General features: G+C 44.3%; 1 protein-coding gene and 1 long non-coding RNA gene across 3 annotated transcripts in view; both read right to left on the bottom strand.

Annotated features, from left to right (window-relative positions):
• Positions 1-17,615, bottom strand: part of LOC310832212 — a 288,863-nt gene that overhangs the window by 87,712 nt on the left and 183,536 nt on the right. The gene's annotated exons all lie outside the window — the stretch shown is intronic.
• DOCK5 (dedicator of cytokinesis 5) overlaps positions 1-17,615 on the bottom strand; it is a 139,030-nt gene that overhangs the window by 67,308 nt on the left and 54,107 nt on the right. For both annotated transcript variants that reach the window (XM_083713368.1, XM_083713367.1), the window contains exons 6-14: positions 16,728-16,876; positions 12,973-13,108; positions 11,921-12,078; positions 10,685-10,766; positions 7,131-7,260; positions 4,341-4,413; positions 2,122-2,264; positions 1,762-1,887; positions 459-583 (exon numbers count right to left, since the gene is read on the bottom strand). In XM_083713368.1, the coding sequence (XP_083569494.1) occupies positions 459-583; positions 1,762-1,887; positions 2,122-2,264; positions 4,341-4,413; positions 7,131-7,260; positions 10,685-10,766; positions 11,921-12,078; positions 12,973-13,108; positions 16,728-16,876 (1,122 nt within the window). The remainder of the gene's footprint in view (positions 1-458; positions 584-1,761; positions 1,888-2,121; positions 2,265-4,340; positions 4,414-7,130; positions 7,261-10,684; positions 10,767-11,920; positions 12,079-12,972; positions 13,109-16,727; positions 16,877-17,615) is intronic.

The following is a 17,615-nucleotide window of genomic DNA, read 5'->3' as shown; positions in this document are numbered from 1 at the left end:
GGTTGAAGTTGGAGTCCCAGCACCACAAATTTCCCATCCCTGATTCAGTTGACAAGACTGAATTTGTTTAATCCTCCATGAATTTGTTTAATCCTTTCTTGTAGTGACCATCACTACATTTCATAGCAGCAAATCCCATAAGTTAACTATGCACTGTTTGAAACTGTATTTTCAACTGGGGAAAGGCTGTAGCTCAGTGGCAGATCACCTGCTCTTTATGCAGAAGGTCTCAAGTTAGGACTAGAGAATCTTCTGCCTGGAACCCTGAAGAGTCACTATCAGTCACGGGAGACACTAGTGACATAGATGGACCAATGGCATAAGGCACCTTCCTAGTGGGCAAACTTTCCACAGGCAAAAGCCTCTCATTTAATCACTCTTCACAGCTGATTTGGGGGGGAGAAATAGTACAGGTTTTAATCATGATTCTGCCTCCCACCTACCAAGCCCCTTCCTACCTCTAAGAGATTGCCCTCTTCATCATGCACAGACATAGTGACCTCGACATTCTTGGGGGTCTTCTTCTTCCCTTTGTCAAATTCCCCATGCATCAGGGTCACATAGATATCATTCCGAACTTCACCTGCAACCACCAAGGCTATAGTAAAGTTTCTTTGTCCAGGTTGGAAGTTAGAACAAAGTCTGATATGTGAAATTCAACAGCATAGAATCATAGAATCATAGAGTTGGAAGAGACCACAAGGGCCATCGAGTCCAACCCCCTGCCAAGCAAATGATTCTTCTTGTCTGGAGGGCATCTGCCCATGGTTACACTTTTAGAAACCAGATGAAATCCCCTGCCCACACATGACCATGTCTATCATGGGCAGGGAACCTCAGGCTTGGAAGCAGAATGCGGCCCTCTAGACCACTCTGTTTGGCCCTCATGACTCTCTGCAAGACACACCCCTCCCAAGCCCTGCTCTGCACTCTCTGCAAGCATCTTTGCCTGATCGTAATGTGACCCTGAACTCTTATACTATGACCTGTTTGTCCGGATAGAGGCCAGGTGGCTAGGAACCTCTGGGTGGAATGTATTCTACTGTACAAAGGCAAGCGTCACATCCACTGCTGTGCCCACTTTCGGCTCTGACTCACCCATAACTGGCATGTGGCCCCCCAGTAGGTTGTCCATGAGGCAATGGGGCCGTTCGGCTGAAAAAGGTTCCCCACCCATGATGGATATAGTACTGTGGAATGTGGGGGGCAAGAAACTGTCAATTTCTTCCTACCCTCTGTAACCAGTTCTTTTATCCTATCTGAAGAATAGGCCCTCCAGATATTCATGCAACCATAGACTTGGAGGTCCAATCCCGCTACAATGCAGGAATCACAGCTGAGGAATCCCTGACAGATAGACATCCAACCTTTGTTTAAAAACCTCCTGTCTCCCCCACCTTCTGAGATAGTCCATTCCAGTGTCAAAAAGTTCTTCCTAACGTTTAGCCAGAAAACAGCTGCAATTTCCATCATTATCAAGCAATAGCCATGCTGATTGGAGCTGAAAGGAGTTGGGAGTCCAACAACATTTTGTAAAATTTTAAATTTTATAAATTTTGTATACAGTATTGTGTATTTTATTATTATGAGCCACTTTGAGGCTTTAATAATAATAATAATAATAATAATAATAATAATAATAATAATAATATCTGGAGGTGCACAGATTCCCTTCCACTCCCATAAGTCAATTGATCCTCTTATTTCATAACTGCTCTGTTTTCTTAGAAGCTACCACCATTAACATGGAACTACACACACCAGGCAATATAATCTCTGGGAATCCCATTTTGCGGGCCACAGCCGTAGATCTGTCAATAAGATGAGAAAAGTCCTTCTGAACCTGAGCTAAATCACCAGGCAGCAGTTTCAGAGAAACCCAGAGGCCTATGGAAGAAAAGAAACATTAACATACAAATACCATTGGGGAAGGTTGCAATCTGAGCAGACTGGATGATGATGATGATGATGATAATAATAATAATAATAATAATAATAATAATAATAAAAATAAAAAAATCATTACTTTCATTGCATGTGGTGGGAAATAGTAAAAATTATACACAGGTCCCATCCCATTCTTTGTGCTTAAAAAAACCCATTTTCACTTCTTTTGTGTACCTTGCCCTTTGTGATTCACTTCCTTGCCAGCAATGACTTTGTTGAAGACAGACGTGAGAGGCTCATTCTCTCCAATCACATGAGAGGTTATTAAAGGTGCCATGATTAACTGTCGCTGTCTGATGTACGTTTCCATGGCAATCCTGAGAATGGGATGGGAAACAGAAGTTAACTTCCAGCTGCTTCCAAACACCCTCCGTGTTATAAACAAGACAGCACTCTTCGGGGCAGGGGGTTGTTAACGTTTTATTCCTTTGCCACAATAACTTTTGGTAGAATGTTTGGTAGAACATGCCAGGTGTGGGTGTCGCCACCAATGCTCTCACGCGCATGCACCCAGCGCCCTCTCATCAGCTGAGGGAGTAGAATGCCACGCCCACCCCACTCATCAAACCATGGTGGCTCCCAGCACTCTGTCCACCTTTTTCTTTTGGCCTCCACCCTCGAAGTCAGTGGAGTCTATGACAGTTGTAGAGTTGGAAGGGACCCTGACGGCCAGCCAGTGCAGGGCAGGAATCTCAACACATGGTCTCTCATCTAATTTGAAACCGTATTGGACCCTGCTTAGCTTTGCAAATGTACTAGCTACTCATGGAGGAGAGGCAGAAAGGTGCTCTTGTGGGGGCTAACCATGCCCTGGGACCTTGGCGCTTTTCCAAATCTATACGCAATGCAAATTCAGTGAAGATCCTTGGCCAAAAGTTAAGAGTCATTAGCAGGGTTTCCTCTTCCTCTCTTCCTTTCAACTGGTCTATATGGCAACAGCTGGGACAGGTCCAAAGTCTTTTCAACAGAACTTCAGACTTACATACACAATAAGGTGGCACACACAAAACAGCAGAGGTTTCAGGTGTTGTTGGATTTCAACTCCCATCAGCCCTAGCAGTCAGCACAATCACGGTCAGAACTGGTGGGAGTTAAGAGTCCAACGGCACTTGGAGGGCCAGACGTTCTTCATCCCTGTTTTAAGAGATTGGGACCAGCTATAGAACCATCTCCCTCTTCCCACAAGAGGGTTTTCCCCCTCAGCTTAAAGGTAAAGGTAAAGGTACCCCTGCCCGTACGGGCCAGTCGTGACCGACTCTGGGGTTGCGCGCCCATCTCGCTTAAGAGGCCGGGGGCCAGCGCTGTCCGAGGACACTTCCGGGTCACTTGGCCAGCGTGACGAAGCTGCTCTGGCGAGCCAGCACCAGTGCAGCACATGGAAACGCCGTTTACCTTCCCACTAGAAAGCGGTACCTATTTATCTACTTGCACTTAAGGGTGCTTTTGAACTGCTAGGTGGGCAGGAGCTGGGACCGAACGACGGGAGCTCACCCCGCCGCGGGGATTCGAACCGCCGACCATGTGATCGGCAAGTCCTAGGCACTGAGGTTTTACCTACAGCGCCACCCGTCCCCCTCAGCTTAGCCCACACTTAAATGGTTTTTTGCCACTGGCTTCTGCCATGTCAACAATGAAACATGTTCTCCACTCAACTTTGATTTATAACTAATACCTTAAACCCAATTTCTTCAAGACTAAGAGAGGCTCAGAGTTTTGTCTGTGCTGGACCCCAAAGCTGATGTATTTATCCAGCGTGTTTGGCCTATTCTAGGAGAAAACTCTGTTATACACATAAACTAATTGCAACATTTGAGTTATTTTATTCATGATGCTTTACTGTGTTCAACTCTGGAGCAGATAGTAATGATGAAAGCAATAAATATAGTAAGACTGAATATGGTTGAGTGCCTACCTCTTGAAACCACAGCCAGGAAAGCCATTTGTTTGATTAATGATTTCTGAAATACCTTTTAGAGTACAAAGAGGGTTGCCAGCCATTTTATTCTATTGAAATGCTAACTTTTAATCAAGGCCATCTATATATAGCTTGTAAGTTAAAATGCAGAAGAAATACACATTTGTAAATGTTAGCAGAAATTCTGCATAAAATGATGCCAACTCTGCCTGTGGATCCTCCATGTTCAAAGAAAGTGTACCTGTGCATGCAAACTGCAGGTAAACAAGCATTAAGAGAGAGCTATTGTCTCTTTGCCCTGTTTGTGGGCTTCTCAGGCTGGTCACTGTAGGGAGAGGGATGCAAGACTAGGTGAGCCATTGGTCTGATCCAGCAAAGTATTTATGGTGCCTTTAAATGTACACAGATCTGCTGAATGCAAACACAAACAATGAATCTCCATAAAATGTTGCTTTCAGAACCTTTTCCCAATACTTACTGCTGAAAGGGAATAAAATGTTGCTTCTCTTCATCATCCACCTTTCCCTGGATGATGTCAGTAACGTCCATCACTAGGATAAGACAGAAGTTAACCAATTACATCACCATAATAAAAGGAGCTTCAATGAAGAACTCACTAACTATATAAGATTAGTTTATGTCAAGCCATTTAACCAGCTTTCCCAACCTACTGCCCTCCAGCTGTTTGGGACAATACTTGCCATCAGCATCAGCCAAAATATTGGAGGTGAATAAAAGCAACTTGAATTGGAAAGGCTACAGCAGGCCTGGACCACAAGTAGCCAAATATAATGGGTGACCAGAGTCTACAGAAGTCCACTTTTGTTGCCTGCCTGGGACAGCGAAAGTGATTGTGTGGTGGGTGTTGTCCCATTCCAGGCGAGCCAGAATATGTGGCTCTGGGAGTGACTTACTGGCTATGGCAAGTTGTTACAAGTTGAGAAGGCATGGAATGGAGCGTGCGGGTGTATCTGTAATGAAAGAAGGCGTGCGGGAACCTACCTGTTTATAACGTTTTGATCCTGGCCCTTAAATTATGGAATTCACTCCCACAAGAGGTAGTGATGGCCATCAACGTGGATGGTTTTAGAAGAGGATTAGCAAAATTCATGAAGTTTAAGGCTATTAGCGACTACTAGTGATGATGGCCATGTTCTAACTCAACTATCAGAGGCGGTACAGGTAGTGTTTGACTAAGTTTTACTTAGTCCATTGATTTCAATGATTTTTCTCTGAGCAAAACTTGCTTACCTACCACCTCTGAATATCAGACACTGGGAATCACAAATGGGGAGAGTGCAGTTACACTCAGGTCCTGCTCGTGGGCTTCCCAGAAGCACCTGGTTGGCGACTGTAAGAACAGGAGACTGGAACAGATGCACTTTTGCACCCAATTGTGCTGGGCTCTTAGGATGTTCAAAGAAGCTCATCCTTGACACTCACTGGGCGACTCTCGGTCTCTTTCAACCGACCCTACCTCTCTCACCAGGTTGTTGTGAAAGTAAACTGGGAAGGCATCACATACATCAGCTTGAGCTCCTTGGAGAAAGGGTACAGTATAAAATGTAACAGATTTAAACACTAGCTCTCAGTCCACAGAGAATCAAGCAGGTGCCAATCATCCCTCACTGCCACTCACCAGACTTTCTAAAATCAACTCATTTTTGTTTCTTTAGCTGGGTGAAATGGAGACACCTGAAAGGGATGTGAAATTGTGCTATGACACAGCTGGGAAACCACTGCTTCCTTGCAAGCTGACTGCTTCTGGATTGGGGCCCCAACAGCCAGGAACAGTAAGATACTTCTCTCATACATTTCTCAACCCATTCATTTAACAAAACGAGAAGCTGGTGTTACTAGAAGTGTTAAAATGCAGAGCAAATATGGCAATAACATTTTTAGTACATCACTTAAACCACAAGCTCACTGAACGTGAAATCTTCTTCAGGTTCTGAGCCAACCATCACAACTCTAAGGAGAGATCATAGCTAGGAACACAGAATGCTGCCTTACACCGAGTCAGACCACTGGTCCATCTAGTTCAGTATTGTCTACACTGACTGTCAGCAGCTCTCCAGAGTTTCCAACAGGGATGTTTCTTCACCCCACCTGAATGTTGAACCTGGAACATTTTGCATGCAGTGCACATCAGAGGACCAGATGGTGGTGACACAGAAAGGAGGAGGGGCTACATTAAATGGGCCTGATTTTTATATGGAAAGCCATTTCTTATGTTTGTAACATTTGTAACTTAAGTGTCATTTTAGCCTACTTTAATATTGCCTCACATCCCCAAGGAACGGAAGGAGATGGGTTCACAAAAAGACTTGAAAAATAGGTGGGCCAAGGGGCCATGGCGGAGAGGACCTGCAGGGAACTGAAAACCCATCCTTGAAATGGCTCAGGTCCTACAAGATTTCATCATAGGTTGCCCCTGGCTTACCATGTTTTTCTGTATATTCATAAGGACTAGAAATTTGCTTTTATAATGAACAAGCCACTACAAAAGTGGCTCTGAAAAATATTATACTTCATAATGAGACTTCATGCTCATCTACTAATCTCACATATCTGTCTGATAGACACAAGTTCTGCTTACAGCCTATAATAAGGGATGGACAAATCTGTCAAATATTGGTTTCACATTTTCCTAAACTTAAATTCAGTTTGCTTCATTTCCACACAAGCTTTTGATTTTTTTTGGTATGCTTTTGCACACATAATTTTTTTTGCAAACAATTTCCCCTAACAATTATGTGTGTGCATTCCTTTTGGTACACATTATTTACATTAGAGAACTGCACTACATTATTCAGAGAAGCGCAAATTTCAAAAGATAGCTACACTTCAGTTTGCATATTGATTCAAGAAGTGTTGATTTAATTTCTTGCACATCCCAACTTCTCATTAGGGACAAAATCAGAATTTGAGCTCAGGCCTTGGACTATTGCCCTACCTGTTTCATCCATTTTTTATAGGACTGCCTTGCAAATCCAGCGGTACTTCGGTTTATGAACTTAATCTGTTCCAGACGTCCGTTCTTAAACCAAAACCGTTCATAAACCGAGGTGCGCTTTCCCTAAGGAGGCCTCCCGCCGCTGGTGCCCTTCCACTGTTTGGATTCCGTTCTTAGACCGAGGTAAAGTTCACAAACTGGGACACAACTTCAGGCTTTGCGGAGTTCGTAAACCGAATTATTTGTAAACAGAACTGTTCTCAAACCAAGGTACCACTGTAAGATCTTTTGCGCTACTATGGACCACCATACCTGCCACTCCAAAGGGTCTCCGGAGTCCACAGGTGTGTTTCTTGCCCTCTTTGAGCTCCATGTGGCCTACTCTCACAATCTGGCACACCAAGCTGATTCGAGGCCGTATCAGGTCAGAACTGCTCAGGTCCTAAAAGGGTAACAGAAGTCATTACAGAAGGAAAAGACAGTCAAAATCACCTCAGACTAGTTTGTGAGTGAGAGGGCGGAAAGGAACATGGCTTTGTCAGTCAACCATCCAAAATCCCAGAAATAGGGATAGGACTATCCTCCGGCCACATACCCTCCTGAGCCACACCCCTCAAAAGCCCTGCTTTGCACCTTCCTGGTGTCTTTTTGCTTGCCTGGAATTTGTCTTTTTAAAAACAACAACCACATAATCATAACAATACATTTCTCACAAAATCAAGAAGTACACTACCACTTTGTCCACTGCCATAATACCACAGAATGATCATTCCAATCCTCAATCCCCCATCACTGTCGATTTGGTTCACCAAATACCCTCAGTTGACACCTAACTAATGATCTGGTTTACTAGACATCTCTGGTAACGCTTTCCGAATACACGGTGCCCAGATATTTGTTAGACCACCTTCTACCATACCAATCTGCTAATGTACTGAAATTGTTATTGTCTTTGTCTGAAGTGGTCTCTGGAGAGAGAGAGCCTTTTCTGTGGTAGCCCCTGCCCCTTGGAATGCACTCCTCAAGGGGCCTGTCTACATACTTCATTACTATCATTTAGGCACTGGGGGGGGGGGAATATTTTAAGATTTTAAGAACAGCTAAAGTAAACATCCCTTTGACTCTGGATTTTCACCATCTGTTTAAGTCAGCTGTTGCTGTTTTAGTTTGTCATTCTAATTTGTTGTGTTAGTTTGTAAGCTTTATGGTTGGTTGGTTGGTTGGTTGGTTGGTTACTTACAAATTGTACTTTTGTTTCTTACTAGCCATACTGGGGGTGTAGCTCTATGTTGATGGTATGGAATATAAAATACGTAAATAAATAAGTACAATTTGCACAAATGTACATATGAGAAAAATGCAATGGGAAAAACACATCTTCTTTGTTTTCATATGATGGGCACAGACATTGCAGCCTCCTTGACTTAGAAGAGGCATCCCTTCTTCTCTCAACCACAGAGGAAGGAACGCTGTCATTGCACATTAACTACTTACATTAAAACTAATTTCCAAAAAGTAAAATTCTGCCATCACTTGAAATTTGGGGGGCTTTCTAAAAAGCTGAAAGTGTTTTAATGGATCCATCTGCAAGAATAAATTGCCACAACACTGCAGCCCTAATGAAAATAAATTGATATAGTGTTATCAGTGTACATGGTACTCTATAGAGTAACAAAACCAAAAAGAAAAGTTAAAAAGCAAGGAAGGAAAGTAATGTTGGTGATACTCAGAATACACCCACCAAAATTAATGGAAATTGGGTGAATTCATTTCAATGGGCTTACTCTGAGTAGAACTTGGGATACAACTTGCAGGTTCCTTTCTCCAAAGTGTTTAAAAACTAAATTCTGACAGTAGGGAGGAAAGGACAGCAAATTCCTACTGGGCTGCACGCTTAGTAAGGTTTTAAGTATTTGATACTACAGCTAGGTCAGTCATGTTCCAAGACTTGCTACACCAGGTAAAAGGATCCTGCAGACACTAACTCCTCCAAGTGAGAGATCAAATCAAAGTGGTTGAGATGAACCCATAACACAACCCTCCACCACTTCCTTGTTCTGCAGAAAACCTCTCTACTACTCGCCAGGAAGCGAGAGCCAATAATTAACCATTCCACCAGTAAATGATGACATCATACTTCCATCTAATGCAAACCTGCCACTGACAGGGAAGTAGAGCAGAGTTATTTCTAGTTTCGAGATTGATGATCCAAGCCTGGAAACCAATGCATATAAAATCAGCCTGCATAAAAACCTCTCACTGTTTAGAGCTTCCGTATTATGTTATAGTCTGGGATTCTGGGCAAATTGATGGAGAAAAGAAGTTCTGTAAATATGTAAGGTAAAGGTAAAAGGACCCCTGACCGTTAGGTCCAGTCACGGAAGACTCTGGGGTTGCAGCACTCATCTCACTTTATTGGCCGAGGGAGCCGGTGTACAGCTTCTGGGTCATGTGGCCAGCATGACTAAGCTGCTTCTGGCAAACCAGAGCAGCGCATGGAAACACCGTTTACCTTCCCGCTGGAGTGGTACCTATTTATCTACTTGCACTCTGAAATGCTTTCAAACTGCTAGGTTGGCAGGAGCAGGGACCGAGCAACGGGGGCTCACCCCATCGCGGGGATTCGAACTGCCAACCTCCTGATCGGCAAGCCCTAGGCTCTGTGGTTTAGACCACAGTGCCACCCGTAAGAGCAGCCTCCAAATGCCGCTACAAATACATGCCTGCCTTGCTAGCATAAATCATGCAAGCTGTCTCTTCCCATTGTCATGCCTCTTGACTCCGGACACAGGAAAATAAGCTACAATCCTTATTTCTGATTCTTCAATAAAAACACCACCCCTTTTCAAACTCTTATTTCTGTAGCAGAGGCTAGAAACTTAAACAAAAAGATACAAATACATGGGACGTGAATTCTATATACTGGCCTGGCTCGTACATAATGCCAAGACAGGGTTTATTAAGCCATGGCTTATTTGGTTGTCCAAACCTGGCTCAGAAGCTTAATCATGGTTTATATTACCATGAACAAACTATGTTTGCAAGCCATGATTTGTTGCTGACTCCACCAAAAGATGGTCACCACAGTTTACCAAAATGCACTCTTTAGGCCTGTCGATGCTTCAGAGATCATAGCATCTTCTACGTTTCCATCACAAAGTTGAAATATGTCCCTTTGTCAATGGAACAGAGAGTGTTGATACGGGACAGGACTGAAATTATGGAATTTGATTCCCAGGAAGATACATCTCTTTTATTATTTTTTCAGGATCCAAGCAGGCATGATTGAATTTCCAATGGTATTTCAGTTGCAATAATTTTGTACTTATTGAAAACATTCCTGTTTTATTTTTGGTTTCATTTTCCTCATTGGGATTTTTCACTTTTAAGCCACATCTTAAATAAACTGAACAAACAGGCAAAGGGCTTACAATTACTATTTTAAAATCAAAGCAGGCAAGACTTGCCTAAGTCACCAGCGATTTTAAGGGTTCAGGCAACCTTACAAGGCACTTGTAATTCAGGTTTCACAGTTGTTCTTTGGTCAGAAGCTACAGAACCAAAGTAATGCCTGAAAATCCTGCAAAATCAGCAGAGCTTAAGTAATGAAGGCGAGCCAGCATGTCAAAATGACCTTTAAAAAATAAAAACTTGTTTGGCGTTGTATTGTGTTTGCCAGATGGCTTAACAACCTGCATTTAAACAGCAACCAGTCTGATGGCCTCCACTGCTTCCTGCAATGATATAAAGGCCTATCACAACAAAAGTAATAAAGCAAGAGTTATAAGAAGAGTGCCACAAATAACTTAGCTGCAGGCGGGGCAGGGAAGAAAAAACTTTCTCAAGCGTAGAGCAACAGGATTTACCGTAAAGACGGCTTGAAGGTTATTAAGTTTTTCAATTTCCTTTGGCATTCCATTACTTCCCCAACGAACCAGGTAGTTTTCACTACAAAAAATAAATAAAACACACATTGTTATAGCTAGGCTAGGTTAATTAGGTCACATCATCATACTTGATTATGCTAATTAAATCATGAATCACTTTGCCCCGTGGCAAAAAAGAAAAAAGAAAAGTACAGAACTTCAGAGAGAAGCAACTGCTGCGTCCAGATCAAACAAACTTCCAGGTGCTTTGGCATTTCACAGAAAGAAAAACCAGGTAATGATTTTGCTCAGAGTGTTAGGTCAGACACAGGGAACTTGTGGCCCTCCTGATGTTCTTGGACTGCAACTCCCATCATCACTGACCACTGGACATGCTGACGGGAGTTGGAGCCCATCAACTTGTGGGAGGGCCCCAGGTTCTCCATCTAAAGGATTTGCCATATCAGGAGGCAGAGGAAGGCAGAAGAGTGGAAACCTAACCCACCAGGAATTTTCCCTGCGCAACCCCACCAAAATTAATGAAGTTGCACAGCGGTTGGACATATGCATGGGATGGCATACCATGATGAGACAATGGACAGTACCATTTCAGACACCAAGTGAGGGCACATTTCCAGTGCTCAGGCTAAAAGGCACCAGCCATGCACCAAAGAGATTTGGGGGAAACCTCAAAGGTTCATTTCTCTTCTTGTCAGAAACAGCAGGAGGGTGGAAGCAAGCAGAGTTGAATTTTGCCAGTATGTTCACCTGCCCATTCAGTTGTGAAGGTAGCCTCAATGTGTGGGTAAATGATGTTTTATGAACCTTAATTTATATGCTAGCCAGAGCATAAGCAACAACAAACAAATGTTTTTCATTATAAGAACAAGCAGATACAAGTCTGGACTCACAAACTCCCCATCCCTCCCTCCCTTGCAAGCAGGGGGTGAAGAAGAAAGTTTCTGTGTGTGGTTTTGCCCAATTATGAGAAACACTGGTTAGGATATCCTGGCTTGTGAACAAACTATGGTTTGCAAAAGCCACAGTTTATTCTATTTGGGTGAATAGCAAAAAGAAGCTTCACATCTCCCCCGCTCACATGTGAAGAGGAAGGGAAGGAAGAAATGGAGACCAGCTTCTAAGAACTATTCTATTATGCCTAAGTCCGTATCACACTCTTTCTTTTAGTGGCATTCTTTTTCTTGTTTAGAAGAAAGCATCAGAGTAACCACATACCTAATGAACTTGGATTGGTCGGGATCATAGAGGCTCATAAGCAGCTCCGCATCCTCACCGATGTTGCAGACGAAGTTCTTGAAATTGACATAAAGACTGTACGTGTGGGTTGTGTTGAAAATAGACTGTCCCCGCAGGTCTACATTCTGCTGCAAAGACTTGATGGAAAGAAGACATGAACAAAAAGCGAAACTTTAGAAGGAAGAGGACGGAGCATATGCCACAGCCAATCTATCTTGAAAACTATCTATTTTCTCAACCCACATCCAAATAAGACTGTTAGAGATAGAGTGGAATCCTAACCCACCAGGAATTTTCCCTGCGCAACCCCACCAAAATTAATGAAGTTGCACAGTGGTTGGACATATGCATGGGATAGCATATGGGATAGACAGCAAAACTGAGAGTGGCATTTATGTAGAACAAGGACTGCAATTAACTGATTAATTGGTTAGATCCTAGGGGCTTTTCACAACCACAGGACAAGCTTTTTCCATGACAGAGAACAGCATTATCTGGTAAAATCTGTCTTGCAGATGTTAGCGATGTAAGAGTCCTGTTCTTCAAACATTCACTTAGGTTAGTCTTCCCCAATCTGGTGCCCTCCAGATGTTTTAGACTACAACTCACATCACCCTTGGCCACTGGCCACTCTGCCTGGGGCTGATGGGAGCTGTAGTTCAACAACACCTGGAAGGAACTAGGTTGGGGAAGGCAGCCTTATGGCAGTTTTTCCTTGTTGCTTTGCCAGGGGTCGGGTAGCTACTATGAATCTGAATCTGTCCCCATTCAGATTGGCTCAGAAAGTGATTTGATTTTTTCCTGATTTGCAGGCTGAACTAGGAACATGTCCAAATTAATCCAATATGAGCAGGAGAGAGATCACCACCCATGTCTAATCTTAATAGGAAGCTGAAATTATTCATTGACCTGATACTGTAATGCTGGAAAGGCAGCACACACCATATTTGCTCACTCAAACCAAAACTGGGCTCGTAGTGCTCTCTGCCAAGACACCCCTGCATCTCATTTGGTGTCACAGTTGTGTATACCTTTTCCTCTTGGATCCTTTCATCTATTCGTTTGGATGCCGTCTCGTGTGCCTTAAAGAGCGCAATTGTGCTGGTAGCATCTGGATCCAGGATGTTGCCATTATCGTCCCGTACCACCAAGTCCAGCCCCAAGATCCTTGCAGGAAAACAAGCAGTCCATGGTAAGTAAGGGAGATGGATTAACAAGGGAACTCATAGGAACCTGAACCTGAGGTGAGGAATGTGGCCTGCAGGCCTCTCTATCTGGCTCACGGGACTCTCCTGAGGCTAGGCCCCTCCAAAGGATGTCCCCCTCGTTCGCCCTGCTCTGTACTCCCTTCAGGTATTTTTGCCTTGCTGGAATGTATCCTGGATGCTGTCTCTCGCTTGCTGAGAAGGAGGATGGAGTGATGTTGGGGAGGGGGGCAGTGTAAGCAAATCAACTTAACACAGCGAAGAGAAACCCTAACACTCTCTGAGGAAACTGAACCAAAACAGTGTATAAATTTAAGGAGAAAGGAGCAGAGCGCTTGTCTTTCTAACTTCAGGCCTTGTACATAGCAGGTTCATTACTGGTGGACAGGTGGACAGGCAGCGCCACACATGAAAAGCAGTGGCAAGGAGGCAGTGATGGGCCATCAGCAGCTGCCTGGTCATGCCACTGGACCTTGCAGCACACATAAGAACCTAGATATATTGCCAGGGGTGGCCGGTGCCCCTTGGGACTGGTGGGGCAGAAGGCAGGGAGGCCAACAGTAGGTGAAGCCAGAGTCAATGACTGGTTACAAGTAAGAGGGCAGGCAAGTGGGGGCAGGCCAAGGTAGGTGAGGCCATGCCCATTCACTCCAATGGACTAGCTTCCAATGCATATTGCTTCCTCCACTTCCCCAAGGTCATCCAAAACTTCTAACACGCCAGCATGGCAGCAGAGGAGTGCAACATGAAAGTGGGGAGGGGGAAACGAAGTGGAGGTATCCCAAACTGATGGAAAGGAGGAAAGACCTTTTGGATCTTGCTACTGCATGAAGTTCTGCATCCAGCTATGCTGCAATGCAGCAGAACACAGTAAGCAATGTGGCGCACACAGGCACATGTGTGCTTGCAGAGGACCTCCCTGGTGCCAAGAAGGTCACCTCCACCCACTGAAAGTAGGCTCAAAAGAAGCATCCCACAGCAGTCAATAGAACAGGATGCAGTGTGTGCTCAGTTGTGTTGTACGTGGTGCCCACAGCAGCTTCTGCTGCTTGCCAGTGTGCCCCAGAAGGTTGGTGGCCAGACTAAGTAAAAGGGAACAAAAATGAACAACTATTGCAGGGCAGGTAGAATTAATGAGGTCCACGGCTGAACCGCAAGACACAATCCATTAAGGTTCTTTGGCACTGTCTGAGCACCTACTCAAATTTATGACATTTCCCCAATAAAGTTAATTTTTTAGCTTCTTGCTTTCAAGTGGCTTCTTAATTAGTGTATCTGAAAGAGAGCTGACATGATCAATGAGCCATGGAAGCAACCTACAGACAGGACAGAACGTCCAAACCTTCCTTCAGCTGCAAAGAGAAGATTACCAATTAAGATGCTGAGTGTGCAACGTCAGGCTCAAACAAGATGCAACAGTGGCAGATATATTTGTCTAAACCACAACTGAACCAATCGTGTACAGAAATCGTGTACAGAAACCAATCGCATACACAACATACTGTGCTAGACTCTTGGTTCATCAGGCTCAGTATTGTTCGCCATGATTAGCAGTGTCTCTCCAGGGTGTCAGCCAGGAATCCCTCCCAGCCCTATGTCTACAGAGCCTGGTGATCAAACCTCCATCTTTTGCATGCAACATAGGAGCTCTACAGTTCTTCCCCATATAAAGATATCAACAGATAAATAGACAGACAGATAGAAGTTTGTGTGTGTGAATCCTGTAGCCCCTCCCCATGCAAAGAGGCCTGCACAGGAGCAGAGGAAAGGTCCTTAAGGCCCAGTCACACTTCGTTTGTCCCCAGCAGGTTTTTTTGGGGAAAGCAATGAGGCAAAAGAAAAACCTCCTGGACCCATGCCTAGAAAGCAGGGGACAAGTGGAAGAAATATAGGACAAATGGAAGTGTGGATGAGCCCTTCTGCCGAGTCAGACCACTGGGACATCCAGTCCTGGACTGCCTGCCTTGACCGCCAGAGGCTCTCCAGCACTTCAGGCCCTTCCTGGAGATTCCAGGGATTCAACCTGGGACCTTCTGCCCACAAGGCAGATGCCTTGCCACCAAGCGGTGGCTCTTTCCAGGCAACGGAACCTGTTTCATCTGCCTCATTCCTCCACCAACCTCCCCATACTGCAGACATTTCCTCCCCCTGCCACTCTCACTTCTAGTACTAGAGTTTTTCAGAAAGAGAGAGAGAGAGAGAGAAATATCTGAAGTGGGGGGAACAGATTTGGGGGGGTGAGTGGTGACCATGGGGGAGATTCTGCCCCCCACCCACACTGCTTTGCTCTGAAAAGAACACACAACACAAAAATCAGTGCCAATACCCTGCCCTAGAAATGAAGGGGCAGTCTTTAAAACTTAGCAAAGTCTTTAAAACTTGACCAGGCTACACAGAGCTGTAGCTAGGTGATCTTGAGCCCCTGGCAGAACCGTCCAGATTGCACCCCCTAGCCATGAAAAATAGAGAAAAACGGGGCCCCCGCATATCATATAAAGACCCTCCATTTAAAACCTTTTCTGATGAGGCAATAATTGATATTTTTATTTATAGACATATTTATGGACACATTTTAAAGCCCATTTTGCATGCCCCCTCGCCTCCACCCCTGGTGGGGGCCTCCTTCACCACCCCCCTAGCTACAGCCCTGAGACTACGTCGTGTCTTAGGGAGAGCTCATGCTACTAAAATTCACTTCTGCATGGTACCCTCCCGGTTTTTGCTAATTGCTGCTAAACCTTTGGAAGTGGGTTGCACTATTTAAGAAATTTCTGATTTTGATTGTGCCTCCCTTGCAAGCTCCTGCTTTCAGGACTTTTAATCGGGGGTGGGGTAGGATTCAACAGCAGAGCTGGAAACGTGTGTGTGTGTGTATGAGAGAGAGGGGGGGGGATCCAGCCCTTTTTGGCTAGGTATAATAACATTTTGCACCACAGCAGTAAATCAATAAATAAACACACAGAAGTTGCATGGCACATGCTACACATATATGCTACACACACATAAAAGACAGGCCAAAACATCGCCATAGAACAGAGCTTAAGAGTTAAAATATCCAGCCCCTGTTCTTAAGGCTAGGGCTTAACATACAGGCAAAGCTGTGCTCATTTCCTGGATGTGCTGCTCATCACAGAATCGAGTGTGAAATCATGTTGCCTGGACATTTCAGCTACAAGAGAATTTTAGAAGAATGCAAATTCTTTAGAAGAATCAAACCTGAGATCCCCCCCCCCCCAGGTATGCTCCTTCCCCTACTACCTCCTCTGCTCTGTATCCCTGAACGACTTGCATTCAAAAAGTATGGAGGGGGGGAGAGAGAGAGCACAAAGAGAGCGAAATGGAGAAAATTAAAAATGGCACCTTTACTGCAGAAAGGACACAGTTTGGCATCTCCAAACAAAACATTATTATCAAGGGTTATCCTATTTCAAAAAGATGCTTCTTGTGCAAACACAACATCCTAAGCATGCTTCATCACAAGGAACACCAATGGACAGAGTGACTCCTGAGAGCCACACATAACCAATCCACTGTCCACATTCAGATCCCTTGCTAGGAGACAGGACTGAAGCATCACCTACCTGTTGCCATAATCTATTTTGGCTGTGACTTTCTTCTTGAGTTCAGCCAGCTCATCTTTGGGAAGGGTGCCGGAGAGGATCTGGGACCGCCATTCAATTAGGCTATAGGTCATCTGCTGCACTTGGCGAAAGAGAGACTTCTTGTTCTCCTAAAGCAGACAGAAGGAGAGAAAAGGGGATTGGAAGAGATGATCCTGGAGACAGGGCCTTTGCAATGGTGGCACCACATCTCAAGTGATGTAATAATAATAATAATTTTTTATTTATACCCCGCCCTCCTCAGCCAAGGCCGGGCTCAGAGCGGCTTACAAGCAATAATAAAAACAAGATGAATGATTACATTCATGTAAATGTACAAATGATGTACATTTGGCCACATCAGTGCTGGCTTTCAAATGGGCCTTGAAAACTCATTTACTTTGAGCTGTTTTCAGTCGAGATACTGAGCTTAATTTCCAAGCATTGACCATTTATATTTCTGCTGTTTGTTCTCTCTCAAGCTGCTTATGATAGCTTTATAGCAGTGTACTGCTGGATTGTGAAGTGTTTTAAACGCCTGAATTAAATGATGGAATTACATGGAATGGGATGTTAATAGTTCTGAATTTTATCTTTTGTATATAAGCTGCCTTGGGAGGGTTTTAAGACACCAAAGACACCAAACAAACAAGAACAATCCTAACTGCCTGTTGCTGCTTGCTGGAGAGGGTCAGAATATGACAAAAGTGTCCCTCCGCTGGTGAAGAGGGGGCTACATCACCATTGGCACTGAAAAGCACTGCTGAAAAGCTGGGTGAGTGGGAAGTGTAGCACTCTGCAACTGGGTGGACCAGGGATGGGACAGAAATGGCTATGGACATGCTGAATCCAGATGTGCTTCATTCTCAT

The sequence above is a fragment of the Podarcis gaigeae genome (assembly GCF_964106915.1).
Source record: "Podarcis gaigeae genome assembly, chromosome: 15".
Classification (NCBI taxonomy): Eukaryota; Metazoa; Chordata; class Lepidosauria; order Squamata; family Lacertidae; genus Podarcis; species Podarcis gaigeae.
The sequence above is the reverse complement of the archived record's forward strand: the minus strand, read 5'-3'. Positions and strand labels throughout refer to the sequence as shown.